This window comes from Nilaparvata lugens, chromosome 2, assembly GCF_014356525.2.
Source record: "Nilaparvata lugens isolate BPH chromosome 2, ASM1435652v1, whole genome shotgun sequence".
NCBI lineage: Eukaryota > Metazoa > Arthropoda > Insecta > Hemiptera > Delphacidae > Nilaparvata > Nilaparvata lugens.
Genome location: NC_052505.1, coordinates 34,723,923 through 34,739,669, shown reverse-complemented (window position 1 = coordinate 34,739,669; position 15,747 = coordinate 34,723,923). Strand labels below are relative to the sequence as shown.

At 34.6% G+C, this 15,747-nt stretch overlaps 1 protein-coding gene across 4 annotated transcripts; it reads right to left on the bottom strand.

The window, feature by feature from the left end:
* Positions 1–2,873: 2,873 nt before the first annotated feature.
* Positions 2,874–8,658, bottom strand: LOC111044506. Of its 4 annotated transcripts, none has more exons than XM_039421082.1 (5): positions 8,457–8,658; positions 6,907–7,131; positions 6,120–6,475; positions 5,445–5,683; positions 3,729–4,336 (listed from the first exon to the last, which is right to left on the bottom strand). In XM_039421082.1, exons 2-3 carry the CDS (start codon positions 7,092–7,094, stop codon positions 6,133–6,135), a joined length of 531 nt encoding a protein of 176 aa, XP_039277016.1. In that variant the 5' UTR covers positions 7,095–7,131; positions 8,457–8,658; the 3' UTR covers positions 3,729–4,336; positions 5,445–5,683; positions 6,120–6,132. The 4 variants fall into 4 exon arrangements, with proteins under 4 accessions (XP_039277018.1, XP_039277019.1, XP_039277016.1 ...); XM_039421083.1 differs by lacking the exon at positions 8,457–8,658 and adding an exon at positions 7,468–7,666; XM_039421084.1 differs by lacking the exons at positions 6,120–6,475; positions 6,907–7,131; positions 8,457–8,658 and adding an exon at positions 2,874–3,467 and having other exon boundaries at positions 4,196–4,336; positions 5,445–5,677.
* Between the last annotated feature and the right edge of the window lie 7,089 nt (positions 8,659–15,747).

Sequence of the window (15,747 nt, the reverse complement as noted above, 5' to 3'; positions counted from 1 at the left end):
GAGGCAATCCAGCTTTTGGGCAACTCTACATTAATGAGTAGATTGTTACTGTATTAGTAACTGAGTATTGTACTGTTATGTACAAGACTTTAATTGCTCAAACACTTTCAAGAACCTTTTCAAAAAACCAATAATCTTGGAACTGAATGTTGTTTGAAACTGATGACTTTAGCTCCACTAATAGCTACAGATCTAGAATTACTATCTCATTTTCTTTGCATGATTTATAAATAGGAGTGATTTTAGCTTCTTTCCAGATGAGAGGAAATTCATTGCTTCTAATTGACAAATGAAATATTTACAACAATGGTAAAATTAGTTATTTCTTCAATTCTTTGATGAAATAATGGGTGTACCATCTGAACCACTACTTCTATCATTCTTCAAATATTTGAAAGGTGAAAGCGTTAACTACATCTATCTCACTCACTTCTCCTAAATTGAAACCTAAAGTTTGAAAAAAATATAATTATCTTTGAGTAAATCTTCAATATTACTATGGTAATATTCACTATAGTATAATTTGCAGCTTCGTTGTAAACTAATTTGAAAACGGTTTGACTCATTTTAGTGAAAAAAAGTAACTAAGTATTTATAAAATAGGATTATAGTACCCTTTACTGACAAAGCAATACAAGCAGTTGAAACGAATGCTATGCTATGACTCAAAATGGCGACTGCGTGTACCCAGTCTTTATAGCTCCTTAATATAGCATATACACTAGATCCGTGACGTTTTGAAGATTGATACTAGCGTGCTATAACATTCTTACCAGCTTTGTCTCTCTACATTTTTCTTATTCTTTCTATATTGAACTAAATTATAATGTTCAAAACATGCACTGGCTGACACTGGACTGGAGTAAATCACCCATAGGCTATAGAAGATTTTGTTTTGTCGATGGGATTACAAACCCGTGTTTATGTCCTCAATGGATTTAAACCCGGGCCTCTGAATCATAAAGCAAGCATCTAGTCCAATCGACTAGCCACTCCATATCATGTTTGAAATTCAACATACATCTTTGCAACTGAGCATATATGTGTTATTCAATCAGGAACATAGATGTAGTTTGTACTGATATCTTGACTTACCTTACTTCAAAATAATTGAACATGTTTCGATTCTGCATGGTACAGTATAAGCTTACATTTAAAACATTGTGATATGAAATAAAAAGACACCACAATAATTATTGCAGATTCACAATGAAAATTATTTGGCTACTATGAATTGATTCATTGAAGATGTCACTCACATCAGAAGTTGTCAAATTTGGTTTAAAAGCTTTACTAAAAAAAGGTTTTACAAAATAAATGAGTGAATCAGCTCCCCTATTAATAAAAAATGAGAGGCTATACAAAATTCATTAAAATGAATAATTCATTAAAATGAATAATTCATTAAAATGAATAATTCATTAAAATGAATAATTCATTAAAATGAATAATTCATTAAAATGAATAATTCATTAAAATGAATAATTCATTAAAATGAATAATCATTAAAATGAATAATTCATTAAAATGAATAATTCATTAAAATGAATAATTCATTATAATCAAACAAGGCTTGGCCGAGCTATAATGTTAATACATTTGAATTATACTTCTTTAGCTTGGCCTTTGTTTAGGCATAATTATTGCAAAGACAGTCAGACAAATGCTAAAGGCTCCACTTTAAACAAAGCTTTCACTTCTCAGTCAATTACTGTTTATTCAGCCCATATGTTTATTATTCGTTTTCTATAATGCTATACAGTAACTAGATACTGAAGCTCTCTGTAATATCAGAATAAATTCATGCACAATGAATAACCTGATTTTCTGAATAAATTATTGGTAAAATTATGTCAAAAATGATTGATAAACAGAGAATGGAAATTTGGTTGAAATAATATGACCATCAATGATATAGTATCAATACTGTGACACTGAACTTGATATTTGTTAATGGGCTAAATATAAAAGTAGATAAGATTTGCAATACAATATCCATCCAATTACATGAATATATATTTCTGTAATACCAAACAAGAAATAACAATTGTTATGGACATTCAATTTTTGGCACTATTCTAGTGAAATGACTATTCTAGTTGAAAGTATTTTAGTGTTCCTTTCTACTATACTTACTTAGTGTTCCTTACTAAACTTTTTCTCGGGAATGGAATTTGTGATCATTATTTTTAATCTGTTCGACAAGTGCCTACAATGAGATTAAGATGTTTTCACCTTGATAATAACTATCAACTCTTAGGCCATGCCTAAGAACTTTTTATTGGGTTACTTTTGAATTATTTGGATGGAACTTCTATTTATTGTATTTAATTTGTATTGTATGCTTGAACTGAACAATAAAATATTCATCTATCGATCTAAGTGTGAATAAACGGCATTTATCTAGGCCAATCTATCTATCTACAGGTTAACCTTAACAAGAGTAAACAAATTGCGAAAACCGCATATCGACATCTCAAACCGTTTCAAAGATATTCACATTATTAATCAATAATATTCAAAGCAGAAAGGGAAGAAAGAGTACAGGAACCAATCACACCCACCGTCAAATCACATTTTTTGTGTATGAGATATTAAGCCGTTCTCGGACTTTTCGCACAGCCTGTATTATATACTTTACATTACAATAATTATTTTTCCTTGATGACTAGGCTCAACTCACACTTACGCGATTCAGGCCGAGAAGAGACTCGTTTTGTTTTCAAATGGTGACAATCGCGGAGACTAGAATCGACTGGTCTGAGTGTCACCATTTGGAAACACATGCTCTCGACTAGAGTCGAGACTCTTCTCGACCTGACTCGCGTCAGGTGAAAGTGTGAGTTGAGTCTACCTGCTTATTGCTGCTTACTAAAAATTTAAGTACACCCTCTGATAGTGTGTACAATGTATGTTGCATAGTGGGCAACGGGGCTGCCCGTTCATGTGCAATAGATTTTGCTCGGCACATTCCTCGCACATGCAAATGTGCCCACACGGAAGAGCAATGTGCGTACATTCATTGTTCAAACAAATCACGCAATTGCTCAACCGTGGGGCTGCATGTGGCTGCTGCTGGGCTTCGATTGGACGCTGCAGGACTCCCTGGTGTCTTCTTCGGCGGCGTCGGGCAGGTGGCCTTACATTTTCTGCTGCCACCACCACCTCCTCTCCTGCCACTGGCAACATCCACTCAATTATTTCCTCGTCAACGACGACCGCTTCCTGGAGGCCATTGTGCTGTTGGACAAATCCCCGTTCTATCAGGTTGTCAGCACAATGGCTCACCGTCGTCAGGAAATTTATTAGTGTAATTTCCTGGCGCGTTAATCGCCGCAGCGCCATCCTGATTGCATCAGAGTTGGCGTTGTTGTCGTCACTTCGAGCCCTACGCACTCGTTGCGGTTCGTCTCTGTCTATACGTTGTATATCATCAAATGATGATCTCTCAACTTCTCTCAATTTTCCTGAAAAAAAAACAAGAACCGTTTGTTTTTCGGTAACTCTTCAAATTTATATTTTTAATATGTAAATATTTCCTATTCTAGTTATAATAATGTGAAATATATCTTCTATGTTCAGTTTTGAAGCATCTAAATTTGAAAATCTCCTTTGTGAAAATACTTGAGGACTGGAAATTTTGTGAATTGAAGAACTACAAGACCTAACCTATTTCGGACTACAGTATGTGCTATCTGCATTTGGGAGAGGAATAGCACAAGGTTACTTTATTTTTTCCTCTCCCTATCATTTTGATAATGTGCTTGTTGTATGAATGACAAAATCAATAAATAATCATTTATATAATAACTTGAGCTCCAAAACAACATCTTAGCCCACTTAAACTAATCTGGTGGCATATTTTATGGAGAAGACTTCTTGGTAGGCTAATCCAATGGTATGACAAATGTCACAACCATTTCAGCAACTGTGTTTAAGAGTAAGAGTGTAAGTAACTTCTAAAATATTTCGGATATTCATCAATGGCCAATAGGAATGTGAAAAATTAACCTCCGTAGAATGTATTCTGAATAGGAAGGTAGCGTGACATATGAATAAAGTTCAACAATTTTTAATTTTACTCATTCATTATGTGTGGTAGAGTTAATTTCATATCATGACAGCCAGTAGGCTTAATATGTTGGAAGTAAAATACCTATCTTATAATGCAATTTTAATGTATCATTGCAGCTACTTAAGTATAAAACTGCACACATCCAGGTTGACGCCGAATGCAGCCAACATCCTAGCGTGGAAGCTCTCGAGGTGATTATTAGTCCTCCGAGGTGCCTGCAAGGTGGAGAGGCTCTCCACGCCAATCACCCCCACCCAATACCTGAATAAATCAATAAAAGAAATTATTTCCACCTCCAAGAATAAAATTACAGAGAAACTTGTGATCTGTTATTTTAAATTATTAGTTTCCAGTATTGTCAGCTGTGTTATTGAATGCAGTGAAAAGTCAAGAAAAGTAGTTCAGTTGCATTTATTGTATTATATATTGATTATTGCATGCATCATATAATTAAATTAAGAATCCAGCTCATTTGTCATTTTGTAATGATACTGTCCAACAATCCCTTTTCTTATGCACTTTCAATGTTATCCTGTTACATTCTCAGAAAGGTCAAAGGAATAAGTCAATTCCTTAGCCAACGAACTCGATCTTAATTCAGATCGTCGTGTTCTTCTCGAAGAATATCTTTTGAAAATTTCAAGTTGATTGATCAAAGCAATAGAACGTAATTTTCGAACAAAACGAACAACGACTCGAGGCTCTGGTCATGTTTGATAACTCACTACCTCATTCGAATAGACAATAGCCTGCAGCAACGCCTAATAAAACAGAAACTAAAACATACTTTAGGACTTACATTATTTAGATTTGAATGTTTCATAAAAGAGAATATTTAACTTGTTTTAATTATGTTTTAAAAACATTTTTTTATAGATTGCCGTGCTACAGTACCAATTTTCTCCAAAAGGTTTGATAGTTTTCACCCATCACCTAAAGAAAAGCTATCGGTTCCTTTCAGCAATATCTTGAAAGATATTATGAATGGGTTCACTGTTTCTGAATAAGAATAAGTTTCTGGATTCGATTTTATATAGAGAGAATTTGTAACATCACAAGATTCATAGAGAAAAATAGAATGGAATGTTATATACCGGTACATAGTGTTTACGAACTCCCTACCAATACTCTAGGACATTGTTCCTGGGCGAGAAACATATATAAATATCATATTTAAATTGTCCTCAAGTCTTCAGTTACTCACTCAGCGGCCATTTTACTTTTTTCACTTATTTTGCTTCTAAATAATAGTTGAACTTACGAAATTGAAACTGGCGCAATAATTTATAACTAGACAAAGCTTTAAAATTAATATAATTTTTCAAATTCATAAAACAAAATGGCGGCCTGTAACACTCTGTATACGTACCTCCTGACATATGCAATGACTCTCGTCAACCGATGGTCGAGGAGTCCCTCATCAACATAATTGTTTATGGCATTCAAGCCATCAACTATGCCATATGGGGGGACCCGGTCATCATGAGGAGGTCCTTGATGGGGCGGAAGGTGCGGGAGCGCCATAAGTATTTCCACAAATCTTTTCGCATCAAAATTGTTGTGAATAACGTTGGTCAGGCCCTCGGCTACAGCGTGCCTCCAAATTGCCTGAAAAGAGTTGAATATAACGTGCGTTTTTAAAAGTGTACATAGGCTAACATTAAAAATGACATAGGATCAGAATGTAACAACTCTTCGCTATTTCTAATAATCCGAGTACATGCTCATTTTACTTTCCATCACAAACTATTAGTTGATAATTATTTTTTAAATTATTTTCGACGACACTATAGTCTAGTTTTTTGAATAATAGTTATTAAAAAGTGGTACTCAAAGGTGGAATACTTTCGGATTTTCACTGACTATTATCAAAAAATTAAACACTTGATTGGACTTTTTACTTCTTGAAATGCAATCTGTATAAAGCCGGGCTTATTCATTTCTCGCCAACAGACGAATTGTGATATGTGTTTTTTACAATAATTACCGTACTTCAGATAAGTAACTTATTATATTATTAATTGTACTAGTATCGTTTGCTTACACTAGAAGAATGTCTAGAAAAATTGTTGCACCCCCTGTGGTCGCCTGGGGACAGTCTTGAACGTAGCGTCCATAAGAATGTGAGACGCCTCCGCTGGATGCCTCCTTAAATGTTGTAGTATTCTGTGGCTGACGAAGCCCTCGGCCAACGTCTCCCCGTCCGCACCCCTTATAGGCTCGTTGAGGAAAAACTCTGTGTTTCCAGTCGTGAGTCGTAAACCCTCACGACCCACTTGGCTAAGTTCTTCCCTCAACTCCTCCAGGGTGCGGGGAATGGCCGGCTCGGCTGTTCCTCTCGCCCTCTTCATCGCCCTTCTGGCGTCCACTGCTGATAAGCTGTGCATGGTTTCCGGGTCTCTGAAAATTTGAATTCGGATCTCAATTGAACCAAATATATATATACACCAATATGGAGACAGTTAATTATGATAAACTTGATTATAAAAATAAAATAAAAACTATTCTGCAGTCTACCAAAACATTTCGATTCCATACCATCACTATATTCTACAAATTGAAAATTCATTGCAAATATCTAACTCTAATGGAAATTAACCTTGCCTTATATTCAACTTTCAATACATTCTCCGAACACATATGCAGGCAAGGATGCTATGAAGAGATTCTACCATTAGAATCGTTTAGAAACATTACGGTACAATAACATAGAATTTCTTTTTCAGCAATGTTTTATCAGTGAGTTGAACAGCCAGATATTGCCCATAAATTGAGCTTTGTGCATTTTTTCTTGAAAAAGTGATGAACCATTATTTCAACTATGAGCTCACCTCACTGCTTCTTCATTCAATATATTGGCAAGTGACAAGTTTGCCTCTTCTTGCGCCCGCTCCTTCAACTTCGCCATCATAACCAGTTTTCCAGCTTTGCTGGCGTTTGGTTGATGGTTGTGGAAGGGACTGTTGTGTTTTGGGTGAATGGGAGTCCCCTTCTCCAGTCCCATCGTCGCTCTGGCCATACACAACCTCTTTGTCTTTTCTGTGCACTTCAATATTCTGAAACATGTAATTCAACAGATTGTTCTTCTCAATTTTATCTTACTGACATTAAGTAATAACACACTGTATTTATTATGAGCTGAGAAAAGCTTATTATTGAAAAAGCTGAGAATACACAGATTTTGGGCGTATCTTTGGAAAAACCCCGTTCTTAGTGCGCCTTTAGAAGGCCAAATGAACATGCATGCCAAATTTGAAAGTATTTGGTCTAGTAGATATTTAGTTCTGCTGATGTTGAATGAGTGAATGAATCATTGCCTTTTCGTTTCTATACATATATAGATGTTAAGAAGTTGATAAAATTTGAAATCAATAATAAAAGCAGGCTATTACCTTATATTACCACGAACTATTTCCGTGTAGTAGTAATATCCTTGGCCAAATTATGATCAAACAAAATTTCTACATTTCACTTCAGTTGTAATAGAAATGTATAAGTTAGTTCTTATATAAATAAGAAATATTATGTGATATTTCATTACTCATTTTTTTGCTAGTTACTAAAGAATGTTGCTTAAGATGTCTACGCATTAAAGTTACATGCTTTGATTCTTTTTAAAAAAATATTCATGTTCTTTGGTAAAAGGCCATCTGTTCATTAAACAGAGGCCCTAAAATTGATCTGTTGCGACCTGAAAACTCTGACACCAGAACTGAGCCAGCCAGGTCACACGATATTATTATTATTAAACAACCGAAATCTTAATTGAAGGAAGTCTTAATAATATGTTGCATTCGTGGATAGTAGGTCTTTAATAAAGCGATTTAATGATTGCTAGCAAATTGTAGCCAACTTCTATGGATTTTGAGATTTGGATTTAATCAATATCCTACATGAAACAAACGTTAGATATTATTTATTTATTAGATTAGCTTAAATAATACAATGATCGGGAAAGAAAAAACAGGCTATTGCCCAAAACTTTTTCAACTTCCTAATTTAGTTCCAAATTGTCTAAATATTATTGTAGAATCTCATGTTTGCCCAATAATTAACAATTATAGGTACATAGTTTATGTCTATTTATGATGTAGTATAGTACTTTGATAGGACAACTTGAATTGTTAAATTATAATAATTGAATGAGAAAGTAAGTAGAAAATGACATGAAAAACTAAAAGAGTAGCTAAAGAGTATTCTTTCAAGTAGGTAGGCTATGTGTTTTCCAACAAAGTATTTTTAATGGACAGATGAAAAATAATTATTGTGGAAAATAATTATATAATAAATTTTATTATCTAATGCAACTTTTCATTTATTTATAATGCTTATTCATTTATTTATTTATTTTACGGTATAACAAAAATTTGTAATAGCCTACCTAGTATTTTAGTGATACAAAATTGTACCATTTCAGCTTTTAACATAGATAGGCTTAACACTTTTCTACTTGGGAAATTGCTATTTACTTTTCTAAAGTGAATCTGCAGTAAATGAAATTTACTTGCAATAATAATGTAATATTGTAAATTTATAAATTGAACTTAACCTCTAAATCGATACCGTTTTTGCCTCTAGAAATAACCTATAAACACCATGAGAAATACAAACCACTCTCTGTCTCAGACAGCACCGTATCGCGCATGCGTTTGCAACGGGTTTTTCCCGTTCCATTCAGTCAGATGTTTGAATGTAACGTTCTTTGTGATGATGGTTACCGAGCACTGTAACTGGAGCCAATCGTCATTCTATTTGATGAAGATATTATTATCCAATCATGATTTATCATTAAATTCAATATATTATCATTTTATTCAATAAAAGGAAGAGTACTTTTGAAAAATATAATAATTAGTAAAATATAACAGTTGTTATTTAACTGATGTTAAAAAACACTATAACCAAGTCAGCATATTGTCATTTCAAAACAAAAACCGAAACCTCAACCTCCCCTTTTACATTTGAAACATCAATAAACATAACTATTTGAAAAACTTCTAATCCCTTCCAGCATATTGCAATTTCAAAGCAAAATCCTAACCTATCTTTCCACCTTTGAAATATCAAAAAGCATAATTCTACCTGGACCCTAGCCCTTTCCAGCAAATTGCAATTTTAAAGCAGAAACCTAACCTTACCGCATGGAACATTATTAAATATAATCCAAAAAACCTAACCACTAACCCCTAACCCCTTCACATTTAATAATTTATATTTCAAAGCAGAATCCTAACCCCCTAACCTATCCTTTCACATTCGAAACATCAAAAAACATAACTCAAACTGCACCCTAGCCCCTTCTAGCATATTGCAATTTCAAAGCAAAAACCTAACCTATCCTAATAACACATTATTGGATATAACCTAAATAAAACCTAACCTCTAACCCTTTCACATTAAATACTTCAGACTTATTCATCATCTCTAGAACAAAACATAAACATGTGGTTCATTTCATGAACATGTTCACAAACATGTGGTTCATTTCATGAACATGTTCACAAACATGTGGTTTATTTCATGAACATGTTCACAAACATGTGGTTCAAAGCAAAATCCTAACCCCCTAACTTATCCTTTTACCTTTGAAACATCAAAAAACATAACTCTACCTAGACCCTAGCCCCTTCTAGCATATTGCAATTTCAAAGCAAAAACCTAACCTATTTTAATAAAACATTATCAAATATAACCTAAATAAAAACTAACCCCTAACTCTTTCACATTTCCTGACGTTGTTATAACATTGTTAAATGTTTTCAACAATAAAGATTTCGACTTTGACTTTGAACGATAGACAAGGATAGCAACACCATTGCAAATCGTACACTACCATTATAACGTGGACCTCACTATAGATACTCAAAGAATACTTTTGAATAACTATGTTATAACTGTGACTGTTGCTGGCCTTTACTCTGTTTCTGAGACAAAGAGAAGCTGCTTGCGAAATTTGTTTTTGTTGTTTTTGTTGCCAATGCCATTGTGATAAATTAAAGAGTCGCATAGTTCTGATGATAACATTCCGTTAGAGGGCAGGTAGAACGCCTACGTCACTAAACTACTAAATTTTGCGCACAACTGCCAGCGCGCACAGATTGCGATGCAAACAACTGATAGTGCGCACAGATTTTGATGCGAACAACTGTATACCACCCGGTCTAAGCTGTAGCCACAGCGTATCTTCTATCGTTTTCTAACCTGAAAAAAGAGGAAGTTTTCACATGTGTTGTGTGTGTGTGTGTGTTCCTCTGTTTGTAACCTCAAATTAATGTAATAAGTTTTTGAAATGTTCTATTATTTTAATTAAAGCTTATTATTTTAATAGTTATTGTAATTAGTAATTGGGGCTGCACTTTAGTATATGGGCCGCGGAATCTAGCATTGAGACCTACATAGTTCGATAGAGGAGGTCAAGACAAGATCAACCATGTATAACATTGTTGTCAATTTCCAAGGATTAGCTGAAAAAACATGGCGGAAAGTTCAAAATGTTAATATCAATTTTTATTTTTTATAATTTTTTTATAGCTACAATATGTTTAAAACTAGTGCAATCTTATGTAAAATTTGACGAGGAATCCAATGAAACTAATTTCAGGTTCGTAACTTCAGTACCTAGTTTTTGAGTAACTGCAAAAAAATGTGCGAAAAAGTGCAAATTTTTGGTTCAAAAGAGGTGAACCTGTTTGCATGGTGATTGTGATTGATAGGTATTTGAAACTACGGTATTGGATTTAGTAGAATGATAAATTCTAAAGAAAAAATGTCCAGTAACTTGATTGCCCAAACTCAAAATGTTCAAGATATTTGGGCAAATAAAAATATTGCAACTCCATTTTTTGCTACCTAGGGAGAACTTAGGTTAGAGAAAGCTTAGATTGGGGAAAGCTTAGGTTAGGAGGAGCTTGAATCAGGAAAATATTAGGTTAGGGAAGGCTTAGGTTAGGAAAAGTTTAGATTAGAGAAAGCTTAGTTTAGGAGAAGCTAGGGTCAGGAAAAGCTTAGGTTAGGGAAATCTTAGTTTAGGAAAAGCTTATATTAGGAAAAAAAGCTTAGATTGGGAAAAGCTGAGGTTAGGAAAAGTTAAGGTTGGGAAAAGCTTAGGCTGGGGGGAGCTGGGTCTGAGAAAAGCTTAGGTTAGGAAAAGCTTAGGTTAGGAAAAGCTTAGGTTAGAAAAAAGCTTAGGTTAGGAAAAGCTTAGATTAGGAAAAATCTAAGGTTAGGAAAAAGCTAAGATTGGGAAAAGCTTAGGTTAGGAAATACTTAGGTTAGGGAAAGCTACTTTTGAGAAAAGCTTAGGTTAGGGGAAGCTTAGGTTAGGAAAAGCTTAGATTAGGAAAAATCTGAGGTTAGGAAAAGCTTAGGTTATGAAAAAAGGTAAGATTGGGAAAAGCTTAGGTTAGGGAAAGCTTACATTGGGAAAAAGCTTAGATTAGGAAAAGCTTGATTTGATTCAATTATTTTTTCGCCACACTTGGATGTAATGAGCTGGTTTACGTGTGTCATATGGAGGCCAAAAGTGATTGTATGCTATGTGTTATCAGTCAGGCCCTAATTTTCAACAATACGCAATGGCTGAGAGCATAAAGGCGTAATACATCAGTACTTAAAGTTCGTTGAATAACAAACATGATCTAGGTTTGAATCTCGGTCAATGATATTTTTTTTCAATAAGAAAAAGAAGAGGGCCCAAAATAGAACCTTGTGGGACACCTGCCACAACATCTCTAAAGCCAGAACATTTACCATTAATAACAACCCTTTGCCTCTGATCAGACAGGTATGATTTTATCAGCTTAAGCTCATTCTCTCTCACTCCATAGAAGAAGAGCTTGTCATAAAGAATATCAAAGGGTAAACAATCGAAAGCTTTGGTGAGATCAATTAAGGCTGCTGCTACCATGTTTTTATTCTCAAAGTTTTGGAGGACAAAATCAACAATTTTTTCAATAGCCATGACAGTACTGTGTTTGGGACGAAAGCCATGTTGATGTTCATACAATAAGTCATTATTTACAAAGTATTCGTATAATTGCAAGGCAAGACATGATTCAATAACTTTACCAAGAATAGGGACAATAGCTATGGGTCTGAAATTTTCTGGTTTACTCGAGTCACCCTTCTTAAAAATTGGAGTGACATTTGTATTTGAAACATTTAGGAAAAACACCGTCCTTGAGCACTTTGTTTATTATGAAAGTCATTGGATCTATCAGACTGTCACTAACTGCTTTTATTGTGAAATTAGAGAGACCAAAAACATCTTCACTTTTCGAGAGGCTGAGATTGGCCATAACCTGCTTTACCTGTTTACAATTGACTGATTTCCATTTGAAACCTGAGGTAGGAATAGGCTTACGAAAGTTCACCAATAGGTCAGAATGTTGCACTTCCCCATTTTCCAAGCCTGCTCTACATTGAGAAGATTTTACTGTCAAAGACACATTGACAAAATAATCATTGAGATCATTGGGAGTTATTAAAATTTCATTACTTGGTTTGATGGTCCCAGACTCTTTTTTGACAATCTTCCAAGCCATTCTACATCTATTTTTAGCCAATTTAATCAAGTTATCATTTTCTATTTTTTTATGATTTTTATTTGTTTATTGTATTCTTTCTTATAATTCGAGAATCTCAATTTGTCATTTATGTCATCAGTGAATTCCCACTTGTCATACAATAGGAGTAAATAATCACGCATGGCTTTTAATTCAGCATTGAACCATTTATTAGAGCTAGGGCTGTACTTAGTATTTAGTTTTTCTGGTTTTTTATATATGAGCGGGCATATTTCATTGAATAACGAAGACAATACAGCCACAAAAGTTGTGGAGGAGAAATTCGCATCCTCTATGCTATATAGTCCAGACCAGTTAATTTGTGATAAGCACTCTTTGAAATTACTAATTTTTTCCTCGCTCATCAATCTCACAAATGTACCTTGACTTTTTTTATATGGTCCATCTCTCTGTAATTCATTCATTCTAATCTTCAGCCAGACTCCTACATGGTCGGAAATAATATCTTGCGGCAGTAAGGACACCTGTTGAGAGTCAGAGGGGATGTTCGTGTGGATGCTGTCCAGACATGCATTGAAGCGGGTTGGACTTTTGTTTGTACTGTACAGATTAAATGATCTTAACACTCCCAGAACCTCTGAAATTTCTCTTCTTTCATCATCTAAAAGATTCACATTCAGGTCACCAGCTACAGCAAGCCAATCATTCTTTTTGAGATGTTTTCCATTGAGATGCGCAAGAAGATTCTCTAGTTTTTCTACGAAAGCTTTAAAATTTGATTCTGGTGAACGATAAATGCACAGGATAACCAGGTTGGACTGAGTCAATCTAACAGCCGATGCCTCGCAAATAGACAAAATTGTGAGATGTCAATACATTTAAATGGTATTCCTATTTTCACAAATATAGATGAACCACCATATGGAGATTGCCTTGCATAAAAATTGGCTTGCTCAAAACTTTCAGGCACATAATAGTCAACTTCTTCTTTACAGAGCCAATGCTCATTTAGACAAACTACGTCAGCAAGTTTCGAGTTAAGGACAGCCTCCAATTGACCAAGCTTGTTTCTAAGTGATCTGATATTAAGTAGGCAGATATTCATGTCACATTGAGAAAAAGGAGTTCTCTCTTGAGCCTTGTCATTATTTATTCGTTTAAATCAGTCAATGAGACATTTTCTCCACACCTTCTAGAAGCATCTACATAGCCAAGTGATGAGTTCAATTCAGCGGAAACCGAACGAGATACTAAAGTGGCTGGACTAGATACTATGTGGTCGGTACATGATTTGTCTTTTGTTTCTTGACTAGCCAATGGAGAAACTTTTATAGAATTACAGGGCTGGCATGAGTGTGAAAGTTTGACTCTTCGAAATGTTTCAATGATTCTGTCTGCGATAATGTTCTTTCCTATTGCGTTCAAATGTAACCCATGTAGGGTGTGAAATCTTCTTCCCAAATTGTTCATATCCATTATTTCAACGTTACTGAATTCACTGGCAATTGATTCGATCATATTATTGGTGTCACATATGAGATTATTGATATGTGAGTTCGAAGGGAGGTCGTGCCTATGTGGAATATTTGCAAGTAGGATTCTAGTACATGTTGTCAGCTTTGGGAGAAGACTATTTATCGAGCTCAGTAGATCATTATTCCGTGTAGCACCATCAATATCATTTGTACCGCCCATGATTACCATCATGTCATTGTGAGATAGATTTCCACCTTCATTCACACACTCCGAAGTCACTTTGGAGAATTTAGCTCCAGGCTTTAGAATACTAGAGAGACGACAACTAGATTTACTTGAAATTAAATCGCTCAATCTTCTGCCATGGCTGTCAGCAAATAGTTTTATAATACCCTGTGTTGCGTGATTATAGCTTTTAGTGTTTGAGGATTTTTGATTCTTATTTTTCAATACCTGCGGGAAAGGAGGCTCAGAAGTTACTCTTGAATTTTTTATGGAATTCATTTCTATGATTTTATTTTTTAGACCGCATACAGTCTCTTTTAGCTCATCAATTTCTTGCAATAAGGAGTTAATTTTGTCAAATTTGGATCTTAATTCATTCCCCAAGTCTTCAATTTCTGTGTGGAGGAGATTGTTATTCTCATTTAATATTTTTATTGTATTTTCTCGGAGATGTATTATATCCAACCCATCGCAGTCAGGCTTACATTTCTTTGTTGACAGATTGTAGCATGATTCCGTTTGCGTGGCAATGCTTTGAAAATCATATTGTTTCTCAATAGTTGTAGTTGGCAAGTCTTCGATACTCGGTTCAGTCTGAGTTCCATAATCAATGACATATTCATTGATCTCAGTCTGAATTCCGCGATCAACAAACGACACCTCACCTGGATTTTTACTCTCTGTTTGAGATCCACAATCGACAACAGATTTATCTATAAAGCTCATTAATTTTATATCGTTGTCAATCGATCTTTGTATTGCCGCGTCCCATTCAGATCTTAACTTTTTAATTTCACTTTTTAGTGTTCTATTCTCCCTCTCAAGCCTATTTATATTTGTGGAGCAGGAAAATTTGGAATTCTCAACGCATTTAGGTGAGGAGCACCTTTCTGTATTTACAATATTTAAACCTATGCTTCCTATTAGCGAAAAGGAGTGATTAGCGACACAGTCATTCTCAGAGCACTGCTCAACATCAGGGGTGTAGTTGATTTCATTAGCTCCCACACTCACAATCTTCTTACTACTACAGTCAGTATCCAACTCAGAAGGAAATACTCTTTCTTCCTTGTCAATACGGTAATCGGAGTCGAGCATGCGACAGAGTAATCTAACTCATTGTTACTTAGATCTACATTACAATCTGGAGCAGAATGATTATGTGAGATAGGAGGCTCAATAACTCTGGATACGGACCCATTTGTTTTGAGAGATGCTTTACATTTTTTATTAAGACACCACCATCTAATATCACCCAATGCAGTTGGTGTTGATTTCCTAAAAGAGTACTTTTAATTAAACAGTTGGTGTAGAGTTGACAGCTATGGTACTATTGGGCTTATTAATTAATATACCGTAATAAATTTTCAATAAAAATGAAAATTAAAATAGAAATAAAAATATATCATACTGAATAATCCAAATTTCATCGACATTTTTGAAGCA

Bases quoted from the DNA above. Each gene is read 5' to 3' on its own strand.
- LOC111044506 (XM_039421082.1), bottom strand. From the start codon at position 7,094: ATGGCCAGAGCGACGATGGGACTGGAGAAGGGGACTCCCATTCACCCA. The intron at 6,476-6,906 runs GTGAGCTCATAG...TCAAATTTTCAG, and splicing joins TTGAATGAAGAAGCAGTGAG to AGACCCGGAAACCATGCACA.